Below are 26,964 nucleotides of genomic sequence, written 5' to 3'. Positions count from 1 at the left end.
CTTCTGTCTTTCGTGCAGTTATCCTATTCAACAACTGAATCCAAGAGGTTAAGAGGCCTCTCAGGAAGAGAGGAAGGAAGATAGGCTGTAAAGATGTATATGGACATCGTATTTCTAAAAACGGCAGTTATTGGCAAAATTCCTTCCTCGTCAGAGTGCCTGTCCCCTTGCATCCCTCCAGGCCCAGGTGACACCTTTCAGCGCCCTGCACCTTCGTAGATAACCTAGAGGAGGACCACTGGGTCACTCAGGTGACATAGGGCCGCTCTGTTTGGTGCTCGAACTCCAAAGTCTCATCGTGCTTTCATTGCCTGGTGAAACCGTGAATGAAGTCTGAGATGGCAACCAGGCAAACTTCAGACAGACCCATTTCTTACAGGTGACCTGCTTGAGCCTGACTACAGCGTTCTCCAAGCTAACAGCAACTCCTCCCCGGCCATCCAAGAGGTCTCCTCAACTCCATGGGTGCAGCACTCGGTGCACAAGCCTACACGCGCACACTGAAGCTCCTTGACATTTTCCCTAGAGACACAAAGCCGCAGAGGGATCTTCTGGTTAGTCCTGTGCAAATAAAAGAACCACCACACCAGTCATCTGACCTCCAAGCTTTGCTTTTAACCTTGACAGTACCCACTGAAGGAAAAACACGTATTGATTCCCTGATTCCTACCCAAGGTACGTGTTGTTTTCAGGAGAGCTGACATGAGCTCTAAAGATGACGTTATGGGGAAGGTGAGGGACACCCAGAACTACAAAGGCCTGAATCTCCCTTGCCAGTCGGTCTTTACAAAAACACGAAGCACAAAGCATGTTATCACAGCTGCAAAAGATCGTTCTTAGGGCAAAAGTACTGTATCCCCATCCCACTGATTCCTAGGACGAGTCTGATCGAGCGCTGGAGAAGCCTCAAAGCACCAGGGAGGCTGAGAAGCCCTACAGCAGCACATGGGTTCCTGCCAGGTTCACCTACAGACGGCTACTTCAAAGTTTTACAAGACAAAAAAGATTTATTGGGAATGAGCCTGCCCCAACAGATAGAACATGTCCACTTGGTCGGAGGGACTGCCTTCATATCACGCCCTTATCGCTGTTAACAGCAACGCTCCGTGCCACGGAAGATGAGCACGCCATGTCTGTTGTTCCCATTTTGATGCTGCGCTCTCCATCATGCCAGCACAGGCTGTTTGGTTTGTGAAGGCAAAGTGAGCCAAATCAGGGAGCTTCTGTTAATTTTTCTGCTGGGGTTTTCAGCCACCGTTCCTTGGCGTGATTCACCCGATGGCTGCAGAAGCAGCTACGTTAGCCAAGAGTCCAGAATTAGCAGCACTTCAACCGAGTACGAAACCACAGTCTGTCTTACAGCCTTAACGACACCAGGAGAAACTCCCACGGTGGGGGTTTGTAGCTCTGGCCCCTCAGGAACGACAGCTGCCGCATTTCCTACAAAAGCACCTCCTGAACTTCGAAGCTGCATAAAACACGGGGCGCATCGCCGACCTGCAACTTTGAGATAAGAAACCTGGGGGAAAGCAGCCTCGTTTACAACGCCTTAAAGAGCTCTCAAGTGTGCTATGTTATATTCTGATTCAGGCTCCCAGTCTGGAGGAGGAGGAGGAGGAGGGAAAGCAAAAGATCCTCCTCTGAGTGTCACTTAGGCTAGGTGATTGCGTGCAGCGCGAGGCCCTCCGTGATTAAATCCCGTCACCACCCCTGCTTGTTATTCACATCGGCATAAAAGCTATTGAGGTGCCATCCGCACCGGCGCGCGGGGAACAAACGGCGCGTTGTTCCCCGGTTTGAACAACCAACCCACCTCCTTCACTTACAGCTGAAGCGAGCACAACCCCGCCGCACGCTGGCAGAGAGCTCCCAACACGCGCGTCCGAAATAAAACGCTGACCTGTGTTACCAACGTGAGTCTTCTCGTCTCACTAAATTAAACCGAGGCGGGGGCGGGAGCCAGCACTCCGTAGGCAGAGCAGCTTTCAGGGCTGATTTTAGATACTAGAGCAGAGCCCCTGAACTTTACTCTGCCTACAACGGGAGTGCACGCTGCTGTCAAGTGGTCATCAAAACCTGCACCGCAAACAAGCCAACGAGACATCTGTTTTATGCTGGCCTTTTACTTGTTTTTAGCTTAAAACACATGGTAAATACGTTTCTGATCCATTTTCCTGTGGAGCACTCGGTCTTTAAAATATTTCTATTATATTCAGGTTTGTAAGTTATGGTTTTTTCCCCTGAGTATTTTTTTTTAAATCAGATTTTGGAAGTCTCCAGATTTCAGTAGCGCATCCTCCCCCAGATACACGCTAATCCCCCTGTGAGGACAGGCCACGCAGATACCATTCTTCAAGAAGTTGCAAAGACCACCCCTGACCTGGGCAGGCAGAATTTTTAATATATTAATATAAAGGCGTTTGTTCTGGATGTTAATTACATGCATCAGGACAAGCCTTCCTTACCCTGCAGAACCTATGTGGGATGCAAGGCTTGCAGCAGCTACCTTCTGTGCTATAGACACACAATGCTGCTCAGGATTGCGTACGTGTCCCTATATACGTCTCCGCTCTCTGTTCGCCAACGCTGCTGCTGTTTGCAATCCCATTGAAGATATCTGGACCATTAAAACCTGCGAATGAGAAAGTCAGTCTGGACGCAGATGGTCCCCAGGTCTCACGAATGTGAACAGCAAAGGCATTATTTCACAAAAATGGCTCAATCTAACAGGTACGTATGGTGCTGGAGGCAGGGCACATCTCTCCATCTTCTATCATTTTTCGGAGTAGTTGCATTTTAAAATTCAGATGTCGGTGGTGGCAGACAAGTGACACGTCGTTAGCTTTTAAAAATAAATGAACCAAAGGTCCTCCTTTGCATTACATCTTTTATACAAGAGCGGTGTCCATTTCATGAGGCACCTGAACAGCAAAACCTGCTGTAGAAAAAGTCTTGGCAAAATAGGCATTAACATGGTATTGGGCAAGGACGCGACTCGCCCCAGGCTGGTGGCCAGAGGCTGAGGGTTTTTGGAGTGTTAACGTAGCTGTTTTGTCTAATTTAAGAGGTTCCCACTTGACTTCAGAAAACAGAAAGTGTCAACTCCGAAGGAGCAGGTTGGGGATAGCAACTACGAGACGTCCCGTGGCGAACCAGCCCAGGAGGCTCCAATAACGAGCCCGGGCATCGTTCAGCCCACGAGCAGTTGCAAAGAGGTGATCAAAACCAACCAGTTCAAAAGGGCTGGAACAAAAAGTTTCCAATGAAAAGATGTAATGTGCTAAAGTCTGCGCAGGACAGATTCCCAAGCTTTCAGCATTAATTTGTTGATGTGGGGAGGAGGAATAAAGGGAGGATGAAAGAGGAAAATACAACAGCCTTTTAATAATCCACGGCATTATAAGTACGCGCAGCCATCTGGTGCTGTGAACTTCTATAACCCAGCTTTTCGAATGGAAATAGCCAGCCGATTTTCCCTGCACAGGCACTGAGTATTCAGCTGGAATCACGCAGTAAAATTACAGCAGCTACAAACACAATAAACACAAAGCTTTTCTCTACAGCCAGGGACGGCTCTTCTAACTGCAATGCCTAGGGAAATAACTGGCATGTTAAAATGGGGGACACCACATTGCAGCTTGGATCGCTCCACATCCATCTCTTAAAAATGTGTCAGCAAGTTACAGTTAGACATAGGGGACTTTAACCAATACCTTGACTGAGAAATGGTATATTGAGAAAGCTCAGGGTCAAGAGACCTGGACTCGGGAGAGTCCAGGTGAAAAGATGAGATCACCGAGTACAGACTGCTGGAGACTGCCATCAAAAAGCCAAGCAGGGGAAAGAGTCAGAAATTTCCAAAGGTATTGCTATAGCACCAGTTCACAACAGTATTTGCAGTAACTAAACTGGGAAATACCTTTCCCAATCTGTTCATAACATCTGGGTATCCTGACATCTTTTATTCTCAAAAGAAAACTCAAATTTGATCTGCATCACGTTCTCTCATTCTGAATTATTATCCTAAGAGATGTATTGGCTGAGAACTGGAACTGAAGCCAATATGCGTTTCTATGCACCCATTCAGAGTAACAGTTTAACTAAGAAATGGTGGTCCCCGATAGAGAGCAAAAATCTTCCCCAGGGAGGAAGAATATCTTTTATCACGTCGATTAGTGCAGCGGAGGATGAACAGATAAGCTTATAACCTTCTGCATACACACCCCCACCCCCTCCTGCCGGCTTCAAGCTGTCGATGCACAAGCCCTGGGTGCTTACAAGAGAACGAAAAAGGGGGAGTAAATCCTAGGAGAGTCTTAGCTGCTAGTCCAACCATGCCGTGCTTCCTGGCTGGCACCAGCTCTCCTCTGCGGCTCGGGACAGCACGGAGGCTCCTACAACCTCCCCAAGCCCAAGCCCCAAGTGCAGCAGGCAGACGAGGAGCTGTGCTGAAAACATCAGCAGCGCCCAGGCTCCAGCAGAAGAGCAGCACCTGCCCCGCTGCCCGGCTGGACTCTCCTTTCTTCCTTATAGTCACTCTTTCAATTTTAATCAAATCCAGCCCAGGCACAGGGCAGAGGAGGTGAAATGCCCCTTCTTCCATCCAAGCATTCCCTAAAAGCCCAGGTTTAGGTATCCCAAGTGCTTCCCAAGTTAGGCCAGTAATGCCCAATCTAACGACATTCCTGTTTCTCTCCCAGAAAGCACTGTTTTGGAGGCAAGGTGGATATAAGCTACAGCCACTTTGAAAATTTTAAAGTGCACAAAACATCAGGAGACACTAAAAGTAGGTTTGCTTGGGATAACACCGTTCAGCCCAGGGTGGCTGGTTTACAGTTGTCTTTCCTGGCACTATCGGGGAAGTTTTTGTTACGAATCCAGAGCAGAACAACTGTTCTGGATCACCCTCCGCCACGTTTCTCCTTATTATCTTCTCAGCCTCTTTCAGCATCCAAACTATCCAGAGATCCTGCTGAACAACAAAGTATGTCATTGAAACTGCACCAAACTGCATATACACAGGAAGGAAAAATTAAAGTAGCAAGGACAACCTTAAATCAAACATCCCTAGCTTACACATACCTAATTCTGCAACTATAATCTTATACCGATGTGACTTTTTTTCCCTGTTATATCCTACATGGTTGATTCCTACATTGGGGTTTTTTGGTTTGGTTTTTTGTTTTGGTTCGGTTTGTTTGTTTGTTTTACAAAAAGATTAAAATTTTCAGTTTGCTATGTGGAATCATACTGACCTAACTACTGTGGAGCCTGGCCATCCCCCAGTTCAAGAAGGGTGTGGAGAAGATCTGGGTGAGGGCTGCCAAGATGGCCAGGGGTCTTCTGCCCCTACAAGACGGGGTGGAAGGAGCTGGGCTTGTTCAGTCTGGCAAAGAGAAGTCTGAGGGCAATCTAATAGCAGATTAGGTTTATTTGAAAATAGTTACAATGATTACAGAGCCACACAGCAGGTCCAAACAATACAAGGGGCAACAGGGAGAAGTTGCCCCTTGGAAGGTTCGTATCAGGAAATACCAGGGGGAAAAAAAAAATCAAATCACTGGAAGGGTGCTGCAGTCCTGGAACAGGTCACCAGGGAGGTGGGCGATCTCCATCCTTGAAGCCTTTCAAGACTCAGGAAGACAAAGTCGCAGCCAACCTCATCTACTATTGGCAACAGTCCCATCTCAAGCTGAACGGGATTAGAGACCCACAAAGGTCTGCTGTAACCAAGGTTTCTATGATTCTAGAGCATGTGTGTCACGTACTCTTCTCCTCCCTGTCCCTGGCCAGCACTGACATCTCCCCTCCATGGCAGCAGCACGTCCCTCCTTCCCACAGGCACCATCGCCCAGGCTCCATCCCACACGCTTAACAGGGTCAAGCCACGAGTGGTTCAGAAATAAACGTGCTGATCAGCTCTCCGGATAAATTTGCACTGATATTTAATTACCTTTCCTACAGCAAGGATGCAAATTTAGTTGTCTCTCCTACTGAGCCACTGACTTTTATAAAATTCATAGAAACTTCAGGCCTTTGAATTCTCCACATCGCTCAAATTGGGCTGAAACTGGCCTGAGAAGTTAAGTAGTTAATTGTGGGAGATTGAAAGACAGATAGCACAGTTCCATAAACTTTGCTTCCTTGGGAAATCAGGGTAGAAACAGGGCTGCAATGGATGTCCAGGCATCATCCAATCCATCCCACAGTCCCCAAAGGGTCCACCGCAGATGCATCGCTCCTGACAGATGACTGCCTAACTTCTTCTTCGAGACAGCTTCAGCAATCCTCCTGGTAGATTTTTTATTAGGAGCAGGAGACACTAGTAAAGTGTTGTACAAGGTCTAACACGAATCTTTCTAAGTGCAATTTAAGGCTTTTGTTTATCATAATCTGGAAAAGAGATTATTCCTTTTCCTCTTCAAAGCAGCCCTGTGCCTATTTGCAAACTGCTATGACAACCCCTTCTTTAGGCCAAACAGCCAAAAACGTTTCAATCTTCCAGAGACTGTGGTTTTTTGACTCACAGTTGTTTTTGTTGATCTTCTGTCAAGCCTCTCCGCTTGGCCGGCGGTTGTTTTTGAAGTCCGCTGCCCAGAAGCGTCGGAGCTCCGGGTCTGAGCGCAGCAGGATGACACCACACGGCCGCTCGCTCTCTTCATACCCCTCAGCACGTTTGTCTTTGTCCACACGCGTGATATTGCTGTCTCGCATAATAGTTTGTGATTCATAGACAGATCCTTTTCTGAGAAGCCAACACCTCCTAATCTTCTGTTCTTCACCTATTTTTGTGCACGAACTTGCTCTTATTTCTAAAAAAATCGCAACCGATATTGAACGGCTCAAATTTGTTAGGGCCATCTGGAATTCAACGCACTTTGCAGCCCTTCCAATTCAATGTCATCTGCAAATATAATGAACGTACCCCCCCTTCCCTCACCCGCGTTAGTCAATAAAGCCCCAAATACCACTGGACCTTTGGCAATTTCTAGAGAACCACACTCGCTACATATTCCACTTTGTTGATGAGCCACCGGTAAGTAAATGCCAATTTTAACACAATAGGTTTGGGGAAATACAAGATTTGGTCCCCACGCTCTCCCTGCTTCACCTGTGGCAGATTTCGAAAGTGCCGTACAGCAGAATCTGCCTGCTGGCTTCTGTCCCCAGACAGACTGGAGAACGTTATTTTCCTAGCTTCTAGGCAAAGAAGTTTCGCTGCATGAAGGGCAGACGAGGACAAAGTGATTTGTAGTAGTAAGTGGAAAAGCACAGTTGTTCCTAGCGCCAGACCCCCTCTCGCACAGTGCTTCTCGCCCATTGACACAGAAGATACCAGCTGATGCAGAGGATGTGCGGCCACGCTGCTTGCCCAAAGCCAGGGAGAGGAGAAGGCTCCCTGCTTCCAGAAGATGAGGAACACTTCAAATCCGGCCTCTCCTTTGCCCGCAGACGTGGGTAATTCACCATCTCTGTTTGTTAAGTAAGATTATCGCGCTTACTCATTGGATTTACCCATATTGACTATTCGGGAGCTCCACACGCCCGGCACGCATTCAGCGCACACAGGTTTCCAAAGCAAGGCTGTTAAGTGCTACCGTGCATTTCCAAATGGGGATTTTTCAGAGACCAGGGAACACTTTCATGAAACAGGTAAAGATACCTCCAACACCAGATCCATCCTTGCTAAGCCCCTGTGCCAAACACTGGAGGTACGGGAACTCCTACGACTTTTGGAAGATGAGTATGCCATGAAATGATTTTACATTCTCATCCAAGAGCCAAGCTAGTTTTCCTTAATTTTTCAAAATCAGCCTCTGAAGCAAAAAAGTAGCTTAAGAATGTCACCAAGAACATCTGAAGCTTGCACAGCTAAAAGCAAATGAAAAAAAAAGGTGGAGGACTAAGTGGAAAGAGGTAAGAAACTGTAACTCAGGCATTCCTATCAGCGTCTGATATAATAGTATATAAAGTCTTTTGAGTCATCCCAGCTATAACAATAAACATTTCTTATGTCAGAGCTACATAACCATTCTCAAAATGATCAGATTATGAAAGAATCCCTTAGAAATTATTCTTCAGACATGGACAAAAGTAGGAAACATGCAAATACTTTCCTTCTCAGACAGCTCAATTCTACCTTTTGTTAGGTACGAAATCAAACTCTTTGGTTAATCACTCAAAGTGCCTGAAACGCTGGGTGCATTTGACGCGTAGGACATATGGAAGTTTACAAGCTATAGACACACAGCCAGGCATACGTCCACACCAGCAGTTAGGTATACGCTGTATTAACAGCGGGTATCTCTTAACAGCCACTACCAGACCGTTCTGCCTCTCCTCGACCTGTCCGCGTGGCTCCCATTTCACCAATCAACACTAATCTGGTGTATTAGTAAAAGCTCAGTTTTCAGGAAAATCCATAAAAGCATCCACTTAAATAACAAATGTATTGGAAAACATGGCTGGGATTTCTATCTTAGCACTCACTCGGGGCAGCAGGAGGGCGAAGCAGCGGGGTGGTGATAACCGAGAGAGCAGACGAGCCAGCCCTGAAGCTCGTGCTCCAAAACAGGGAGCTCCGAAACAGGTACACTGCTGCCGGCTTGAGCCACCCCTTCCAGCTCAAAACAAGTAACCCAGTTCCCTTGTGTCTACCCGCCTGAAAGCTTCAACTGCAATCCTGTCAGATTTAGGGATTTCAAGGATGAGGTGAAGAAACTACCAAGAAAAACTCCGGGCTTAGGAAGCACCTTTCTAGCCCTCCAGCTCAGCACCAACAGAAGCTCCCCAAAACAGTTTTTGCAGCTGAAAAGAGATCTTAACTATCTGAAATCAAAATCTTGACTTCCTACCTACGCCATGTATGCTAGTTAACTCCTCCTTTGTCTCGTCTCACGGCAGGAGCACACTGCAACTGCTAGGGAGGTCCCAAATTTTGGTCAGAGGAAATTTGAGACACCTTTCAACAGCAGATTGTTCCAAACGCATCGGGTCCAACTGCCCCTCTGTAAGGCAGGGTCAATTACAGGCCACAAAATGATTTGCAACAAGGTGCGTGTTCGCAGCCCTTTCTGCAGAGCTCAGTTTTGATTAATTAAAAGTGGCTTTTAACCTGGAGCAGGGACTATGGCCAGATGCCAGCTCTTCCAAACCTCAAAGTCTGGTGCTCAGTCCAGGGGCTCAGATGGGAGCTAGGAAGATGCTGTAGCTTTCTCCAGAGTGCCACGCACTTACAGCGCCCACCTGAAACCTCACTTTAAAAACATTTTACAGGTGCCAGTCAGGGCTCCCTGTGCCCCTAGAGTCGCGCTGCTGTTCTAGGTTGTACTTCCATACGATCTTCTGGAGCCATACCACCCTCAGGTCTTCGGCAGACCAGGTCTAGCAAATCCAGCTGAAGTAGTTTAAGATATTACCCCCACCCACTCACCCCACGGCTCCTTGTGATAAACTCCCACACGTCACAGCAACCACAGAACCAGACAAGTGCCTGCACCCAAGGGTTGCACCCAGCTCAAGCCCTACTCAGGAGCAGCTGAACTTCAAACACAGCTTTGCCGAGACGCACAGTCTCCCGCCCCGTGGCGATCATCTCCAGCAAAGGGAAGGAGAGGAGAGCTGTTGTATTTAGAACGGGCCAGGTTTGCAGAGATCACCTCTCAAAGCAGTTATTCTTTCTCTCTCCCACGGTCTTGTAGGAAACTCAACTTTTCTACCACATTCACTGGTGGAAATACAAGAAGGCAGCAAGGTGTTACCAGTCCTCCTGCATCCTCAATCAACATAGCCCATTACATAGCCCAAGCGAAACATAGAATGCAGAAGAGCTAGCGTGGTCAAGCATAAACCATCCTCCCAGCGGGTAAGGGTGGTTTCTTGCAGATCACAGCTCTTTCCACTGCAGAATTAACATATATTCTCACTCGCTGAACCTTGGTCCTAAGCAAACGAACATGTAGCAGCATGTCTTGCCACTCAAAATATACCTCCACTAAGGTATCGGAAAAACAACATATGTGCGCCACAGGTAGAAAGCAAAGCAACATCAGCCAAAGGTAAAAGGGGAAACTGCCTAGTCTATTTTAAGGGAACTGTAAAGGAGTCAAAGACACCAATGGTAGTTGATAGTTCAAATCCTTTCTGTTAGTAATGTATATTCTGCACAGAGGCAGCTTAATATTCTTTTTCTACCCTACCAATGTCCTTTTATCCCTACATCCCTAATTCTGCAGAAATACTATTCCGCCATTAACAGGATTTTATAGGGCCCAGAGATGCAGGAATGAAAATACGGTATGTCAAATCACAGCACGATTGCAAGTCCTTTTCCCCCAGATGTGGCTCCTGCCTTCCTCCATCCATACAATAATGACGTTCCATACGCTGTGCACCACTTTCCCAAACCCATTCACCCAAAATCCTTAACAAAAATGCTCAGCTGCTGCCCTTCACCCTGCCTTGAACCCGCAGGCGCTACTGGTATAGAGAACAGCCCCAGGGACGAGGGGCTGTGAATTAAATTACTGGGAAAAAACACATTCCTCTTCTCCACGGAGATTCACTCCCTGCTTTCTTTGTTTCTAGGGGCAGCTTCAAGGCTTAGACAGAGTTTCCATCCTGGGCTCCTCCGCTTGACACACCGGAATAAATCCGAGCAAACAAGTCACCACACTGAAGCACATGGTGTCTCCACCTCATTGTTTCAATAGATGCTTCCAGCCGCAGAAACCGCAAACTCAAAGTAAGGGAAAGCCCAGCAACTCACCTGCCACAAGCCACTGACTCAGAAAATTCACTGACCTGATGACATGCACGATTCTGGGAAATATAAACTCTTAATGGGGTGTTGCAGACTGTAGCTGGATGGAAATGAAAGATGTGTGCAGAGAAAGATCATCCCTCTCCTTGCTTACCCTGCCCTAGGATTTGGAGTTACCTTCACAGCTGAGTTGCAACGTAAGCTGAAGTATATAATAAAAAGGCAAAAGGAATGATTTTGAGAAAGGTCCTTGTGACACACCAATTCCATCGGAGGAAACAACCTTCAAAAAACCTCAAGAAGCAGCCAAAGCGAAGGGGAATTGATTTTTAAATGCATACATTGGTTTCAAAGCCCTTTTACTGGAAAACGTGTTTCTTTACCTGTAAATAAAGTGTTTTCCAATACAGCATACTAAAGTTTTGCAGGAGCGCAGCCACTGATACACGCAGAAGGTTGGAGGATTTTCCAGGTTTTAACTGAGTTTTATCATGTTTCAGAGCGCCTAAGATGTCCGCTCCTGCCGCGGGAGAGAACTGGACAAACACTTCAGCTCTCAGGTACGTATGGAGCAACACAAATCCACCTATACTCACACCCACTAAGCAGGTGCATTAAAAGAAAGAGCAGAAGCTAAGAGAAGTACATTTATACGGCTGGCCTCGGTGTTTTGTGCCAGGCTAGGAGAGGCACACTTTCATCCTCTTGAAGTATTTCAGCTCTTCAAAGCAGAGCATAGTGCCCTTTTTAACAGAGAGCCATCTGACTGCACCTTGCCAACACTCTTGTTGCTCTACTTAAAAATCACCGCATTCTTACAGCCGTATGAAATGCAAAAGCACATTCCTCTGTAAATTGATTTTTTTTTCTTTTTCCAGGCAAAGGGCTCAGCAATTTACATAAAAAAAATTTCTTCCTTACATGGGGAAAAAAAAAAAATCTCATTTTTAGGAAAAAATGCACGCATTTTTCTAATGACAGGACTATTGTAAAACACTTCTACTGTCTAATGTGGCTCACAGGAAAAAAACATACCAGCTGCTAGAAGAAAAAAACCTCTTTCTTCCTCTGAGAAGGTTAAAACATGGGCCCAGAGACTTCTATAATCATGCAAATGAGTCCTGCAAATATGGTTTAAAACCTTGCCTTCAACTGCCCTGAGCCTGTTTTCCTCGTTATTTCCTTTCAACAGCCTGGGACACTCAGACTCCAGGGAGAAGACTGAAAACTGGCCACCCTGCTGGGGTGAAATCTATTCTCTCTTCTGGCAGGAAGATCAGAGGCCAAGGTGATGACCGTGTCTTGCAAAAGCCTCTAATGGGTCTAAAGACCAGCTGGCATAGCCAGGGAGGGCAACACCATCGGTCAGTGCGACCGGCTGGGGTCCCCACGAGCGAGGGGACCCTCCCAGGCACTGAGCCATGGGAGAACTTCCAGAAGGAGGAGGTGGCTTTGCAAGGAGCATCTCTCAGAGCAAAGGGCAGCACAGGACACCATGCAAAGGTAAATCTTCAATAAATGGGAGACAGACACTAGCTTTACAGGCCTCTTGTGGATGCATGACTTTATCTCCTGTATTAAAAAAAAATAAAGAACCAATGGGAACATTAGAGGGCAGTGGTGCTTCTCTGTTCCTGGCAATTTTTTTAATCTGCTTTGAATGTTTGCCAGAAGACATAGTCTAGTCCAAATTCAGGGAAGCCAGGCTGCCCTGCTGCCCATCTTAAGCAGCAGATGTACTAGGAGGAAATCACCACAGGGAGAGTTTTCCCCCTTTCAAGGCAGTTGCTACCTTATAACCAATTTAATTAGCATATAAACACATTACACAAAGCTTTATGATATATGACAAAGTATAGTTAAGAACTGCAGGAAAAAACCTGGACAAATTTCTGGGGCAAACAAAGCATAAAATAGAAAATAAAGCTCATACATTATGAAAGATTTGATTTTTTCTAAATCGGTATTTTTTTCTAAAGTGGTAATACTTTTTGTCATCAAAACAACAAAAGTCATTTGGTTTTTTTTTTAATTACATAGGCATATGTAATTAACTCTAAGTGACCAGAAGTGCAAACACGCAGGAGCCATTCCAAGACTGGCAGCCAAACAGTCAAGAATCACACCTGCTGCAGCATCAATGCAAAACTTACTGTTCTTTAAAAAGCCACATCCAAAAGTTGAGAATGTTTGTCCTATATTGACTGAACTCTCCTGCAAAGCAATAGGGATTGTGGAGAGATGTTTTCTGTGATATGTAAGTATATTTTTTTTCCTCTCCTACAGGAAATTACTTTCTACACTAAAATACAAATGCAAAATAGAAAGTTGGGTGGTTGTTTTTCCTGTGGATCTCTGCCACTACACATTTCCATCTGCAACTTTTAGGGGAAGGAGGTTACCAAGAATAATTGCTGTTTCTTTTTATTGCTTGAGCCTTTTTTAGAACAAGTTTGTCATTTGATAGAAAATCCGACCACAGTCCTCATAACACAATCACTGATCGGTCCCTTTGGAGAGGGACAGGCGATTCAGTAAGCAGTTCCCAACTGAGTCAGAAGAAGCCTGTGTTCAAGCCCTACCCCATTCTCTCTCAGCAAGTTGAGTGAATGCAGGAAATTAATATTAAAAGTGGACCAGACTGTCATCCATCTCCTCCACTACGTGTTGTGAGGGATTTGAGGGGTTACATGTCCTCTGCAGTCTTTTAAGCAGCCTCCACAATGAGGACAATTACAAGAATACTTTGGAAACGCTCTGCGGACGTACCGATGTACTTGGCGTAAGAACTCATCCTGTAAGCACGCACCAGCTGCTTTGAAATTGCTTTTCGTATTTTTATCTTGCTGTCTGTCAGGCAGCAACTAACAGCACAGGCACAGAGTTTGTTTCCTAATGCACTGCCAGCTCTCTTCATTTTTCCTGCTTCTGGCATCACCTGCAGGCAGGGAAAACTGTTTGGGAGAAAGCGTTTCATTTCTTTACTTACGTGGACCGAGTTAGCTATTATGGGAACACCATTCATGCTACTCCACTCATCTTCTACTAGGGTAACTTATTTGTCATGTAATTAAGTGCATTCTTCCAGCCTGAATCTATCCATAGCAGTATCTGCAGAGTTTACTCAGTATCTGCAGAGTTTACTCAATATCTGCATTTACCTCGGCGCTTTCAACTCCAAGCTAGGGCAGATGATCATTAAGATGCCGAACGCTCGAGAAGGGAAAAAAGAAATGCTATGCACATACAATCTGCACATTAAGCCTCTCCTTTGGTTCTGCTCTGAAGTCATTTGAGCTGCAAATCTCTCTTTAGCATGAAAATTTTTAGTACTTGCTGTTTGGCTGCTTTTGACCAAGATTTGGAGGAACTGTTGATACACAGGAGGGCAGGACTGCCGTTCAGAAGAACCTCAGCTAGCTGGAGAAACAGGATCTAAGTACATCTGACAGTAGTGTCAGGGCAGTTACAGAGAGGATGACACCACATCAGATATCTCGGAGATGCTCAGTGAAAAGGCAAGCGGTGACTGTCAAGCTGCAACAAGGTAAATTCCGCCTGGATGTAAAGAAAAAACACAGTTCCCATGAGATCAGGGCAGCCCTGGGACAGGGCCCAGAGAGGTGGTGACATCCCATCCTTGCAAACTGTCAAAGCCTGAGTGAACAAGGTGCTAAGCAACCTCATCTAGCTTTAAATTTAGCCCTGCTGTGAACAGGGGTTTGGACCAGAAACTTCCTGAGGTCGCTTTGTGCCTAAATCTTCCTATAATTTTAAGTTCAGTGGTATGCATTGCAACACTGTACTGCAGGAAGCCAGACCAACTGTTTGTTGATGCTGTCTGGACTGGCGCTTGCCAGTCTGTTGCAAAACGACAAGCAGAACCAATTCATGAATGCCATCAATTTCTTCACAAAGTTATCACAAATAATGGCATCTAGATTTAGAAATAGGTGCTCTTTATTTGACTTGACATAACTGCAAAAGGTGACATCGCTACAAAAAATATTATAAAATTGTTACTTACAATATTTTCATGTGCATGTTAGTTATATTTCCATATTACGACAACTTGAAGCCTGCGTATATGAACAAGTCTCCAGTCTTGTTGGTTATCCTAGGAAGCTGCCATCCATGTCAGGGACAGTCTAACAGACCACAGCACTCCCTTCCAGCATCACAGTCTTTGCTACCAAGCCGCCACAGACCAGGTGAACCTAGGTTGGCAAGGAACCTAGGTAGAAAGTGTAGGTAACCCAAATAAAGAGATGGAGAAGAAGAAATCGGGGCGGACACGGCCAAGGAAACAAGCTACACAAAAAATGTGCAGCAGAGATCTGCATGTGTGAGAACAGAGCAAGAATGTACTCAAGTCAGGAGAAAGGGATGCTGCAAAGGTTCTGACTTAAAATCAGAGCCTGGCTGAAGGGTTTGCCGATAGAGAGAAAAGGCCAGTTTTTAAATGAAGAATGAGCAAGCCATAAAAATTAGACTTTGGTGAAGACCCACAAGAATCCTTGTTTTGAAGGGGACATGTTTCTAAACATGCCTTCCCGTGAAAGGCACTCATGTTTCTGAAACTACAGAAGGGTTTATATTCCACGTAAAGTCAGTGGGGAAGGCACCACACGCTCACGGGATCAGAAAGAACTGCTCAAAAACTTACACCCGGGGCTTTAGCAGCCATGCCCAAAATTGCTGTCACCCTTGCACATCTGACAGTAGAAGCAACAGGGAAGACAGCATCTTGGGATGTTGTTGGGAGTGCAAAGAAAGTAAGCAAGCAGAACTCTAAACAGCAACACCAACTAGCAAGGGGAGCTGTCAAAGAATGAAGCCGTCATATTAAGGGCACCAGGGAGCAAGCCAGCCAGGCAGGGTGACTAGATAGGTTCTGCGTTCATGCTTCGAATCTGCATGAGTCACCGAACAGAGAAGGGCAGAGTCACCAGAAGAATGCAATTCACACCACATTTTCCTTTATAGATGTGTAATATCGAGACAGAGTCATTTCTCAGAAGGAAAAAAAAAAAAAACATTTCTGCAGGAGAAGGGGAGTTTAAAACTAACTTTATCATCTGCAAAATGCACTTTTTACTACTACTTAGTCTGTATACGTTGCCTGCTTTTTCACCTGCCTGCAGGGGAACTCCAGCACCAGGTCATAATTAAAGGGTTCAAGAACATTACCATTTAATAGGAAATGTTTACCCTCCTCACTTTTTACATGTCTAGCCTTTCCAAAGGAGTATTATACAGCAAGTAAAATCAGCCCATGTTGGGAGTTGATAAGCCTTGGCACTGATTGCCGATTCTCAAACTCAGTTGAAATAATGCTGCCTCCAAACCACAAGCTAAAACCACACGAGACGCGCGGTACCTGCTCCATCAACGCCCGATGGGACCGCTGAACACCTCCAGCACACAGGCAGGCGCCCCAAATGCTGCACGCACAACCTCGGAGCACTATCTGCTCTGCAGGCTGCCTATTACTCAGCTCAAAAACTCTTGGGAGTGGATGAAGGCCCAACTGAGGGATGAAATGAGAGAAGGAAAGACTAGCACCTCTAGCAGGACTGAAGGTTACTGGATCAGCGATCTAGCCAGTCCAGTGTGGTGTCTCCAGCATCAGCCGACACAGAGGGAGAGCCCAAGAAACCAGTCCCTATGTTGCAATTAACCCCCCCCCATACTCTCAAGCCTCAAAAACGTGTGGCTTAGGGACCTCTTTATCCATACTTAGGACTTTTTAACATCATTCTCTCCATTGATTTATCTTCCATAGGAAGAATTTGTCCAGCTACTCTTTTAACTCAGGCAAACTTCTAAGGTCCACAGCAGCCTGCATTCAGGAGGTCCACAGCCCGCGTTTTCACCTTCTGAAGAACTCTGAATCATCAGCGACTGCACGGCTTCATTAGTGAACTTTGTCCTGATCGCTTTTGGGTACAAGGGAGCAGATCCTTCAAACTTCACTGTTTCTTCCTTCCCCATGGAACTGACCACATATTTCAGCTTTCTCCTTATCTTCAGCAAATTGCTGATCCATGCAAAGGCCGCTATCGCATTACAGCTGCAAAGTGTCTTCGAGAGCCTTTGGTAAGGAACTTTATTAAACACCATTGGAAAATCTAAGCAAGCCGCACAAAACCAGATCACCTCGCCACATGGCTGCTAAGTCCCTTGCAGAGCTCCTACAGACTTGCAATGCCCAACTTCCTTCATATATCAAACCCATCTCTCCTTACGTCACATTTATCAATGTATCCACTAGCACCATTATTTAGAACAAGCTTTTTGGTTTTAAACTGATTAAGAGATGTTCCCACGCCGGCACCCACCAACCTCACCCCTGGCGAACATACACAAAAAGCTGACTCTGTTTTATGAATAGGAAAACAGGCCACAAGGGGAAATGATTTGCCCAGATCAGATATCAAAACCAGAACAATCCCCAGCTCAGTTTCCCAATTTATCCACAACATGTATTATCCTCCTCTTCTTCCAGCAAGTTTCCCAGGTGTGTAAAGCAACATAAAAGTATCAGTATTCAAGAGAAGGACAAGCTTTGAAACAGAACCAGAGCAAGCCTGTCTTAGCAGGATAACGATGGTCTGATGTTCATTTCTGCACTTTCAAATTCAAAGGAAACCGTGAATGGAATTCCAGCTTTATTCCTCAGACAACTTTTTAAGCTACAAAGAGATCCCCAGAAATCAGTTTTATCCCCAAGATTTCAATTAAAATATTGCCAAATTTTCTTCTTAGCGAGTTCGAACAAAACAAGTGAAAGAGAATGACTTTGTAGCAGGCTACATCAAATGCAGTCTCAATAGCCCACGTAACCCTTCCTCAGAGATGCTCAGAAAAAAGCACGCCAAGTTACAAAGCCAGCTTTTCTTCATTCCTCACCCTACCCATTACTCCAAGCAGTTCAGAAGGTACAGAAGGAGATACAAGAGATAATCAGAGCAGTACCTGAATAAGCTATTATGGGAGACCTCTCCTATTGATCTGCTAACAGCCTCTTCAAACAGACCTCACGCTCCAGGAACAGGAGAGCGCTGGTAAGAGGGTCCCAGTCAGAAAGCAATTACATTACCTGGACAGGAGCTCACTTGTTTTTCAAGAAGATGAAGCTACTTCTCAGGTCAGCGTGCATCTTGGCTTTTATTCCTCTCTCAATACAGCTTTGTCCTCTCTGACAAGGTTTTGAGGCCAGACCTTTCGAAAAGCGGGACTCGGCACCGATTCTCGGCAAACTCACGGCACTGCTGCTGCATGACATGGTACGGCAATACAGTTCGGAAGTCGGCTCCCTCCTTCCCTCCCAAAACCTGTCTCAGCTGCGCAGCTCAAGCTGTCAGCTCCGGGCGCTTTACTTCACAGGCTTCTTTTAACGTTTCCTCTTCCATTTCACATCTTCAAAGTTCACATTACAGAGAAGAAAAGCAGTTGTTCCCCTGAAATCTCTGCTTCTGCATCTATCAGACAGAGACAGTTCTGCAATGCAGTCCAGTATTCTGCCCATTCTTGTTCCAACTAAACCAGGACTTATGGCTCCTGCCATTTCCATTTGTCTGACGAACTTACCAACAGCCTCATTTCAGACATCTTCCCACTTCTTCCAGCGTAACACAAAAAAATAAGAGCAATTTTCTCCGAACATCAGAAATTTGGAAGCATTTAAAAGTCGGGAAATGGCTTTAAGAAAGCTGGCAAGGTTGTGGGGAACAAGCCAGACACCTCTAAATCTCTGGCTCATCTTGTTTCCACCTAGAATTTACTCACAAAGTGGGCAGCCTGTTACTGCATCTCCTGCCAATACCTGGCTACAGTCAAATACACGTGCGATTTAGGGGTATAGGCTTAATTACACTGGTAAATTAAAGCATCCATTTTCCCTGGGTCTGGAAAGCATCCGGTCAAAACATACAGGGTACTGGCTGACACATATTTGCTTTCCAAGCAGTAAACGTCTACAGCTTTCCAAAACTACCACTCATGTCACACATAGTATCCGTAACAGCCTCCTAAAGTATGTCATTTGTGGTGGGATAACAAAATGCTTCAGGCTTGTGCACTGGCACTTTCAAAATATATAGTCTAATGCTTTCTCTGTGGCACATGTGCTACCTTTGTGTACACAACCGGTGGCCCTAGTCGCAATGAAGTCACAGAATTTCTCAAAATAATTCAGTTCTGGCACAAGGACCAGAGGACATCAAATTAAATTACCCCAGGGAACGCTCAAAACAGTTGCTCTCTAGTTCTGCCTACGGCGGTACCGAGTTCGGTCAGAGGCCCCCCTTAAACATTTATTTTTTTGGAGGAACGATCCTAGTCTGTTCACTCGTTCTTCAAATGGAAGCCAGCCCATACCTTTGATTATTCACGCTGCCGTTCATATGGTTTTTAGTTCTGTATTTTTTTTTCAGGGGGAAGCAGAACTGCAAGTTCTCAACACGCAAGTGCAGGTGGATGATGGGCATGGCACAGCAAAGAGACCTGCGACAGTCACACTGATTCCTAATATCAAATAGCTTTTGATCACGAGTATCGAGGTGATGTTTAGAAGTGTTTAACCTCAGATTGTTTCTTCTGATAGGCAAGAAGCACCTCCAGAGCCCATCATCATTTACAGAAAATTCAAACTACTCGTCCTTCCATGGGACCAGTTCAAGTTCGTCCACAGCTAATTTATCGTGCGGTCTCTCACCACTTCGTGCATCACGCCTCAGCTTTGTTTTTACCCTCAACAGCTCGGTATCATCAGCATCATTTATTGGGTGTCAAACCTGTATCCCACCACTTGCTTCTAAGACTCCAGAATTACCACATTTCACAGTAACGGGCAGAACGTGTTCTGGATAGCATGCTAAACTTAATAAAAAAGGTAAAAATAGCAAGTGACAAAACTGAACGACAGTCACAAAATTCAATGTCACTAAACACGAGCTCATGCACTGAGGGGTGGAGGCATTAGAGGCAATGCACCACATTATGTGGACACCATGACATCCCCCAATCAGCTATTAACACTCAGGAAACCTCTTGGAGTCCCAGTGGACCACCCTCTACATCATCAGCCAAATGCTCAGAGGTGTCAAAGAAACAAATATAGTGTCAGAAACCCTATGGGAAGAAGTAGTGAAAAACCAGAGAGACCTTTCTATGCCATGACACAAAGCCACGGTGCTCACGTATCACCCCGTCTCAAAGATTGCAAGTAGCCTAGAGAAGGGTAACAGCAAAAATCAGATCTATGGCATATATTCCATAGGAGGCACTAAACACAGCTGGCTCTTCAGCCTCAAAAAAAGAAGGAATCTAAAGAAGTATAAAGATAACTGAAGTGTAAAGATAACTGACAGGTGGACATGGAAACGTTACTCACTAGTTTATCAAGTAAAGGGGATTAAGAAGATGTACATAGAAGAACACCAGTTAAATGAGCAGAGGCGAATAAAAACTAAGAGAAGGGAACAGCTTTTCCATGTGTGTTTTAAATAAACTACAGAACTCATTATCACAACATGTTAGAGAGATTAAGAAGAAAAGCAGGTCGCCAATGGGAAGAAGCAAATTCAGAGTCAACGGTCTCACTGACCTTCTGGCACCTCGAGGAACGGGGCCGACACAGAAGTAGGGAATCAAAAAAACAAAAAGAGGAGAATGTTCACCAAAAAAACCCCACCACGCTGCTGCTTCAAAATAAAAGAACTGGAAAGACAGGAGAAAAATGAATGGCCAAGACGAACACAATGGAGTGAGCTAAAAAGGATCAGACCTGAGTTTGGCCAAGGAATCTAGGAGGCTCTAAAATCTGCTGTCCAGAGGCCAACACGCAGGCTGAGCCAAACCAGCACCTACCGACTGCTTGAATGGGAAACTACACGGAGGTGCACGCACTTGGAATGAGTTCTGCCACACAACAAACGTCAGAGTGAACGGGCCTTTTCACGTGAGAAGAATCATTTAACATAGCTACTACCACTGGTTATAAAGGTAAACTAGGTAACTAGGACTTTGCCTTTCAGTGTGACCCTGCAGATGTCACATGCTGCTGGTAATTAATCTCTTTCTGCATTAGGATAACCCGATTGCATTCTTAAAACTCTGCAACTGGTTAACAAATCATATTAACGTGGCAAATTAACGTAAGAAGCAAAGGCTGCCAAAGTCAGCTGAAGCCTGGAGTTCAAGGAAGCAGCTGATAGAATACTTTTGGCAAGAACCTAATCAAGTACTGCAGTTTCTGAAGGAAGTAACGCACTTGGTCCAGAAAGTGCCAAATTCGGGGGTTTATGACTCCTCGCTTTTGCGTCTCCTCTGCATACCAGGGACTTTCTGAGGAGCGCTCATGGGAAGAATCAACAAGATTCACAAAGGTGTCAAATGTGGGCTCTCCTCGGTGGCCTCCTATGCAAACGCCGATACTCGTCAGCTTCGTTTAACTTGGATATTCCAACTATTAACACAAGCTGGCCTGACAGCTTTAAAGTATAACAGACTTACTGACACCTCTGAAAACCCTTCAGAGAGTGATTTTTTTTTTTTTTAAACACAATCCTAAAGCAGCTTAATATGCTTAAAAACCTAACATGTTAGACTCCTTCCATCCATCACTAAAATGCCAACATACCTGTCACACCTAAAAATACAAGAACAATCATTAATTTATTCTGGTTTTTTGACAGTTATTTTACTGTCATTTCAGAACCATAAACTTAGCCACTCATTAACACTTTCCCAGTGGGCTTCATCTCACAAAGTCATGGCATTCAGCAATCTAAACACTTTCTTACAAAAGAGAGGAAGAGGTTATAAAAGCTTCATTTTTTTAGTATTTCCAGTGAGGGATATATACAGAAATACAACTTGCAAATTTGGATAGCCCCACTTTCTATAAACGTGATTCTTGGTGAAGTTATGCCTACACTTGGCAATTGTGCTGGTAGAGGAGCTGGCCGGTACTCGAGATCTCCCACCTTGACCAGGAGCAAGTCAGCAGGAGCTGGGTCAGCCTGGCACCCCCGCCTCTGGGAGGGTAGGGGTACCCATCTTCTGCCTAAAATCTATCCCCCAAGGTTCCTCTTTCCATAGTTATGGAAGAAAACTATCCTTAAACCCTCAATTTAGCCACATACTCAGCTCAAGAGACAATGCAGATTAATTTCAGAAATGCTCACATCTCCAGATCTAAGCAGCGAGTGCCCCTTTGTCTGCCACAGCCTTGTCTTTCAGCAAAGGTATTTTTCAGACTACACTTGGATTTGTATTAGAAATCCAAGTATGGATTGTACACGCTACATTTCAAACACTCAGCCTGGCACGAGTTTCAACAGTGAAGCGTCAAACAGCAGCTTACCACGGCTGAGGTCTCCCCAGCTAGAAACCCACAAGCATCCCAGTTCTGTTCTACAGGAAGAGATCTCTCCTTTTTTTACATACACATTTTTTAAAGGAGCTCACTATGCTGCACTGATAGCAGTTTTGGAAAGCAGACTGAAAACAGGAAAGAATTTTAAAAGCCAGAATCACGGATTTTTTTAACCCTGATAATGTTACCACCCTGCACACGACAGCCAGCTTCTGGTCATCACCAAGAGCCACCTATGGAGAGCTTCTTGTTTGACTTCCCCTCATCAAAACTGCCACACTCACCTCGCCTGAGTAACTGTATTTTCCTTTCAGGATCTGCCGATATAAGCGGGTGCGGTTGTCATCTTCAAAGGGCATAGTGCCGCTCAGGAGAATGTAGGAGATAACCCCCAGCGCCCACATGTCCACAGAGTTCGTGTACGGCTTCCTGACCAGGATCTCGGGAGCAATGTACTCCGGGGTCCCACATGTCGTTTTCATCAGGCAGTCATCTCCCTTCTTGCGAGCACTTGCCAGCCCAAAGTCCGTAATCATGATTTTGGAATCTGTTCCTGGATGGTAGTACAGCAGATTCTCTGGTTTTAAGTCCCGGTGCGTGATACCCAGCGTATGCAAGTACTTCACACCATCTAATACCATCTGCAGCACACGCGTAGCATCTCTCTCAGTGAAGGAACCTTTAGCGATGATTCGATCAAACAGTTCTCCTCCGGTCGCCAGTTCCATCACCATGTACACACGGTCCTGCGTCTCGAACACCTCAATAAGCTGGATGATATTGGTGTGCCGAACCCGCCGTAGCACGCTAAGCTCCGACTCGCACACTTCCCTTCCCTCCCGGTATTTGGTCTCTATCATCTTGATTGCGTAGGGCTGCTTGGTAGCCTTGTGTTCCACCCGTACAACGCGGCTAAAACTCCCTCTCCCGATCAGAGCTTTAATGTCATACTTGGCTGTCACTCTGGGGTCAAATTTGGCGCGGTATTTAGCCACTTTGTTCTTGCGGGGTTCGGGCTGGTCCACGTGGGCAGGCAGGTGGTTCCCAGGATACGGGTTAGCGTGACGCGGCGGTGAGGGAGAGCCAGCTTTGATGACAGTCCCGCAGTCATCTTTGATGAAATGCTTGTATATATCATTGTGGCCCGTATAAGGTTCGACTTTTTTCACCAGGTCTAGCTGCACATCTTTGGGGGGCTCGGGAAGCACTTTGCTTGTCCCACAGCCCATCACTGAATGGTGTTAATTCCCTGTCAAGGCATTTTCCCAGGGCAGCATCAGCAGCAACCACATCCGGGGCAATTCCCACATTTGAACCTTAGGAAAAGAAGGAGAAGAAACAGATAAACAGGAATCAAGGTAGTAAAGTTTCAAACGGGGACAAAAAAAAAAATGCAAGTGGTTCACGTCTCAATGGAACCATGCTACCGCAAACTAAGAGTTTGGGATTGTCACTGCACTACACTACAGAGCATGGGCAGTGCTTCGCTGCTTTCATCAAGAAGCTAGTGAAGATAGTGCCTATAAAAACCAGCCACAGTCAGAATAGACGTCTGTGGAAACTACACAGTACCTTTTTATTAAGCAGTTCAATGCTCCCGGCTGAGCACTGAATCACAGAGTCACAGAACAGTTGAGGTTGCAAGAGACCTCTGGAGGTCGCCTTGTCCAGCCCCAATTGCTTAATAAAAATCAAATTAAGGAAAGAGTCGAGCATTTTCCTTAATTTTGTTTAATCTGCTCAACTTCGTAAGACAGCAGCCACTCGGAATCTTATAGTTTTGAAATTTCTCATTAGAAACTCCACAAAATATCTCAGCAACTTGTTCACTTAAGAAATCTTCCTAAGATTTTCTTTATATTTAACCGGTACCAGTCTCTTAAATGTAGCAGGAGCTCAGGTGTTGCCCTGCAGAGCCGCGGGATGCAACGTTTTGCTACTTTGCTCCTGGGGATCACTGAAACTGTGCAGGAGGCAGGGATTATGGAGCCAGAGGCACGCTGTTTTTAAGATGCACTTTACCAGTTAACTCACTGCATCCCCTGCCAAAAGGCAGCCCTTATTTAACCAGAGCAGCGTTAGCTGGCAATTCCCTCACCCTCCAAACCCTAAGAAATCAAGGTGGGCTTTGACATCTTTTAATGTCCTGACTCAGCTTTGCTTTCTTTTGCATCTTCAGGTACCAAGTGGCACTTCTCTTCTTCCATATGGAGCTGGGTGTAGGAAGTGGAATTTCCACCAGCTGCTCCAGACCAGAGCAAAGGGAGATCTTGCTCATCCCACTGTACTCCAGCAGAACCAAGTCAGCTGCACTTCAGCAAGTCTTTAGGTGCCGATTAAAACAATACGACTGCCTAGGAGATGGAGAAACTGCGTTCCGGCAGTTAGCCAAGCAGTTTTAAATTTCTACCCTTTGGCTCAGAGCCCATCAATATGGTGCCGGAGCCTTCACAGAAGGCTACAGAAAAGCCGATAGCCTTGAAATGTAATCGTACACCTTACCATCACCGAGCGTATCTTCACTCATTCACCACCTCTCCAAGCAACTATTCAGCATGAACAGCAGAAAGAGAACCCCGGTCGGTCTTCCATCACAATTACGTGGAGAAGCAAGAAATGTTTTGAAGGGACACCCGGAAGAAGTTTAGACTCTACATCCAACCTGGAAAGAAAACAAGGCTTTAGTTAAGATTCCATTTTAAAATCAGGCATCAACAAAGTAGCTTCTCACGTGAGACCTCCTGGCAGCACCGCGAAGTCAAGCTCACCAGCCAGGCACAAACCTGCCTATACTAGGGTGCAAGCAGTAGGAATAAAAAGCAACTTCATAGCAAGCAAGTAACTGGCCTTTGAATTTCACCAAGGGCTGTCCTGTAATTAGGTGTTCATTCAGATTAAAGTACCGTGCCAAAAAATAAATAAAATACCATAGCTATTCCTGAATAACGCCTCACACAGACAGTTTTTCCCAGCATTATTGTACCTTAAAGCATACTAGGTTAACAGATAAATGGAATGAGAGCATCCACAAACAAGGTTATTACAGAGTAATTCCACACGTAGAGAAGCACTTGTGTAAAATGTCCCACCTGTAAACAAAACACTGAGCTTGAAAACACCACATATAAATCCACTGCTGCTAGTAACATTAACTGAGATCAGGCATCAACTGTATGTCAGTAGCTATTCCTCGAGCACGTAAAGGTCCGCGACCGTGAAGCCTACAGAACCCCAGAGCTGCACGCCACAGCCAGCACCAAAACCTTAACTCCACGTCAGCGAGGTGGAAACATTCCTGTGTAATAACCACCAAGAGTGTGGGAGAAGGAACTAACGCATTAAAGAAATGAAGCATTACAAGCGCCCTCTGAGCAGGAAATCACATACTCGGCAGGTGCCAAGCTATTTGAGAGAGGACAGCACGCCTGAGCTGCGGTTGTAAGTGGTGAGAAGGAACACTGGGTTTATGCTTCAACGTCTACCCGCTTCTCTCCTCGGACAACCAGCACGTTGCATCCCACGGCTCTGCAGGGCAACACCTCAGCTCCTGCCGATTCAGAAGCGTCCTCCACCTCTGAAAAGATCAGGGCCTGAGCGGTTTCATGCCCAAGGGTGTCCCCGTGCATAAGGGGTGTCAGCCAGCTGACCAACCCACCCGAGGCCCAGCAGGCCTTCCACCGCCAATTCAATATCTCACGACTTGAAGCTACTGAATTTCGCTTTTCTATGAGATGCCAGAAAGGAAATTTGAAGATACCAGCCCTTAACTGCGTAAGAAATGCTCACACAGCAACCTTCAAATCACACCTAGGCCAACACAGCATAATGGGGAAAAAAGGCCTGAAAGCACCTTACCTTTGGTTTTACTAACAAATTTGAAAGTGCATCTTACTGCCTGACATAAACCTGGTGTTACCAGGCGTTACCAGTCGCTGGGCTGGCAGCATAGGCCTTTGGTGGGTTTCTGAGGGAAAACCTGGGGCTGGGGCTGCTGCGGCCCTCCAGGCAGCTGTGCCGGGGCCGGTGGCAGGCCAGAATCGGTCCAACCAGCTGGGATTTCCAAAACCCTCATTGTTTTTCGTAACTTAGCCCGAACGAGGCCGGTTTCCCCCCATCCTTTCCAGGGAGGGGACCCAGGGTCCGGCCGGTAGCTCGTCCCGCGGCAGGCTCGGCTCCAGGCCAGGGAAGCACCGCACCCGGCCCGGCCCGGCGAGGGGACGCTCCGGCAGGCGGTCAGTGCTCCCTTCCCGGCCCGCCCGCGGCCCAGCGCCCCGGGCAGCGGCAGGGCTGAGGCGCCGGGGCCCGCCGCGCCCGCGCCTCCCGGGCCGCCCCGCTGCGGCGCCGGGCCGCCAAGGCCCCAGGAGGGAGGAGAAGGGAGGGGCAGCCGCAGCCCGGGCTGCCCGGCCAGGCCGGCCCCGGCCAGGCGGAGCGGAGCGGGCGGCCCCGGGCGGCGGCTGAGCCCGCACTCACCTCGGCCCGCTCCGGCCCGCGGCTCGGCGCCGCCTCCTGACGTCATCCCCGAGCGCCGGGGACGCCCGAGGGGGCGGAGACACCGCGCCCGGCCATTGGCGGAGGCGACAGCGGGCGGGGCCGCGGAGGGGTGGGGAGAGGACGCTGTTCCGCCGTCCCGCGCTCTACCGCCCCCTGCCGGGGCCGCCGGGAACACGCGCTCCGGGGCCCGCCCCGCCTCCGGCCCCCCCTCCGGCCCCCTCCTCAGCGCCAGAGGTCCCTGGACCCCGCTCAGCCCCACGGGCCCCGGGACCCCCCTCAGCCCTCACGGGCCCTGGGATCCCCCTCAGCCCCACGGGTCCCTGGACCC

The 26,964-nt window shown here is 46.7% G+C and overlaps 1 protein-coding gene across 4 annotated transcripts in view; it reads right to left on the bottom strand.

Moving 5' to 3' along the window:
* The window catches only part of PSKH1 (protein serine kinase H1), a 38,732-nt gene extending 12,066 nt beyond the window's left edge, over nt 1-26,666 (bottom strand). The window contains exons 1-5 of one of the 4 annotated variants that reach the window (XR_012675326.1): nt 26,001-26,408; nt 24,648-24,807; nt 22,430-23,461; nt 14,096-14,320; nt 11,642-13,716 (exon numbers count right to left, since the gene is read on the bottom strand). Coding sequence is in view for 3 of the 4 variants with exons in the window: in XM_075160857.1 (XP_075016958.1) it covers nt 14,270-14,320; nt 22,430-23,374 (996 nt within the window). In the remaining variant the exon portion in view is untranslated. Of the gene's footprint in view, nt 1-11,641; nt 14,321-22,429; nt 23,462-24,647; nt 24,808-26,000; nt 26,409-26,615 lie in introns of those variants that run through there. The other 3 variants (XM_075160857.1, XM_075160856.1, XM_075160855.1) reach the window with 3 other exon arrangements.
* Nucleotides 26,667-26,964: the final 298 nt, after the last annotated feature.

The sequence above is a fragment of the Calonectris borealis genome, chromosome 12, assembly GCF_964195595.1.
Source record: "Calonectris borealis chromosome 12, bCalBor7.hap1.2, whole genome shotgun sequence".
Taxonomy (NCBI): Eukaryota; Metazoa; Chordata; class Aves; order Procellariiformes; family Procellariidae; genus Calonectris; species Calonectris borealis.
The sequence above is the reverse complement of the archived record's forward strand: the minus strand, read 5'-3'. Positions and strand labels throughout refer to the sequence as shown.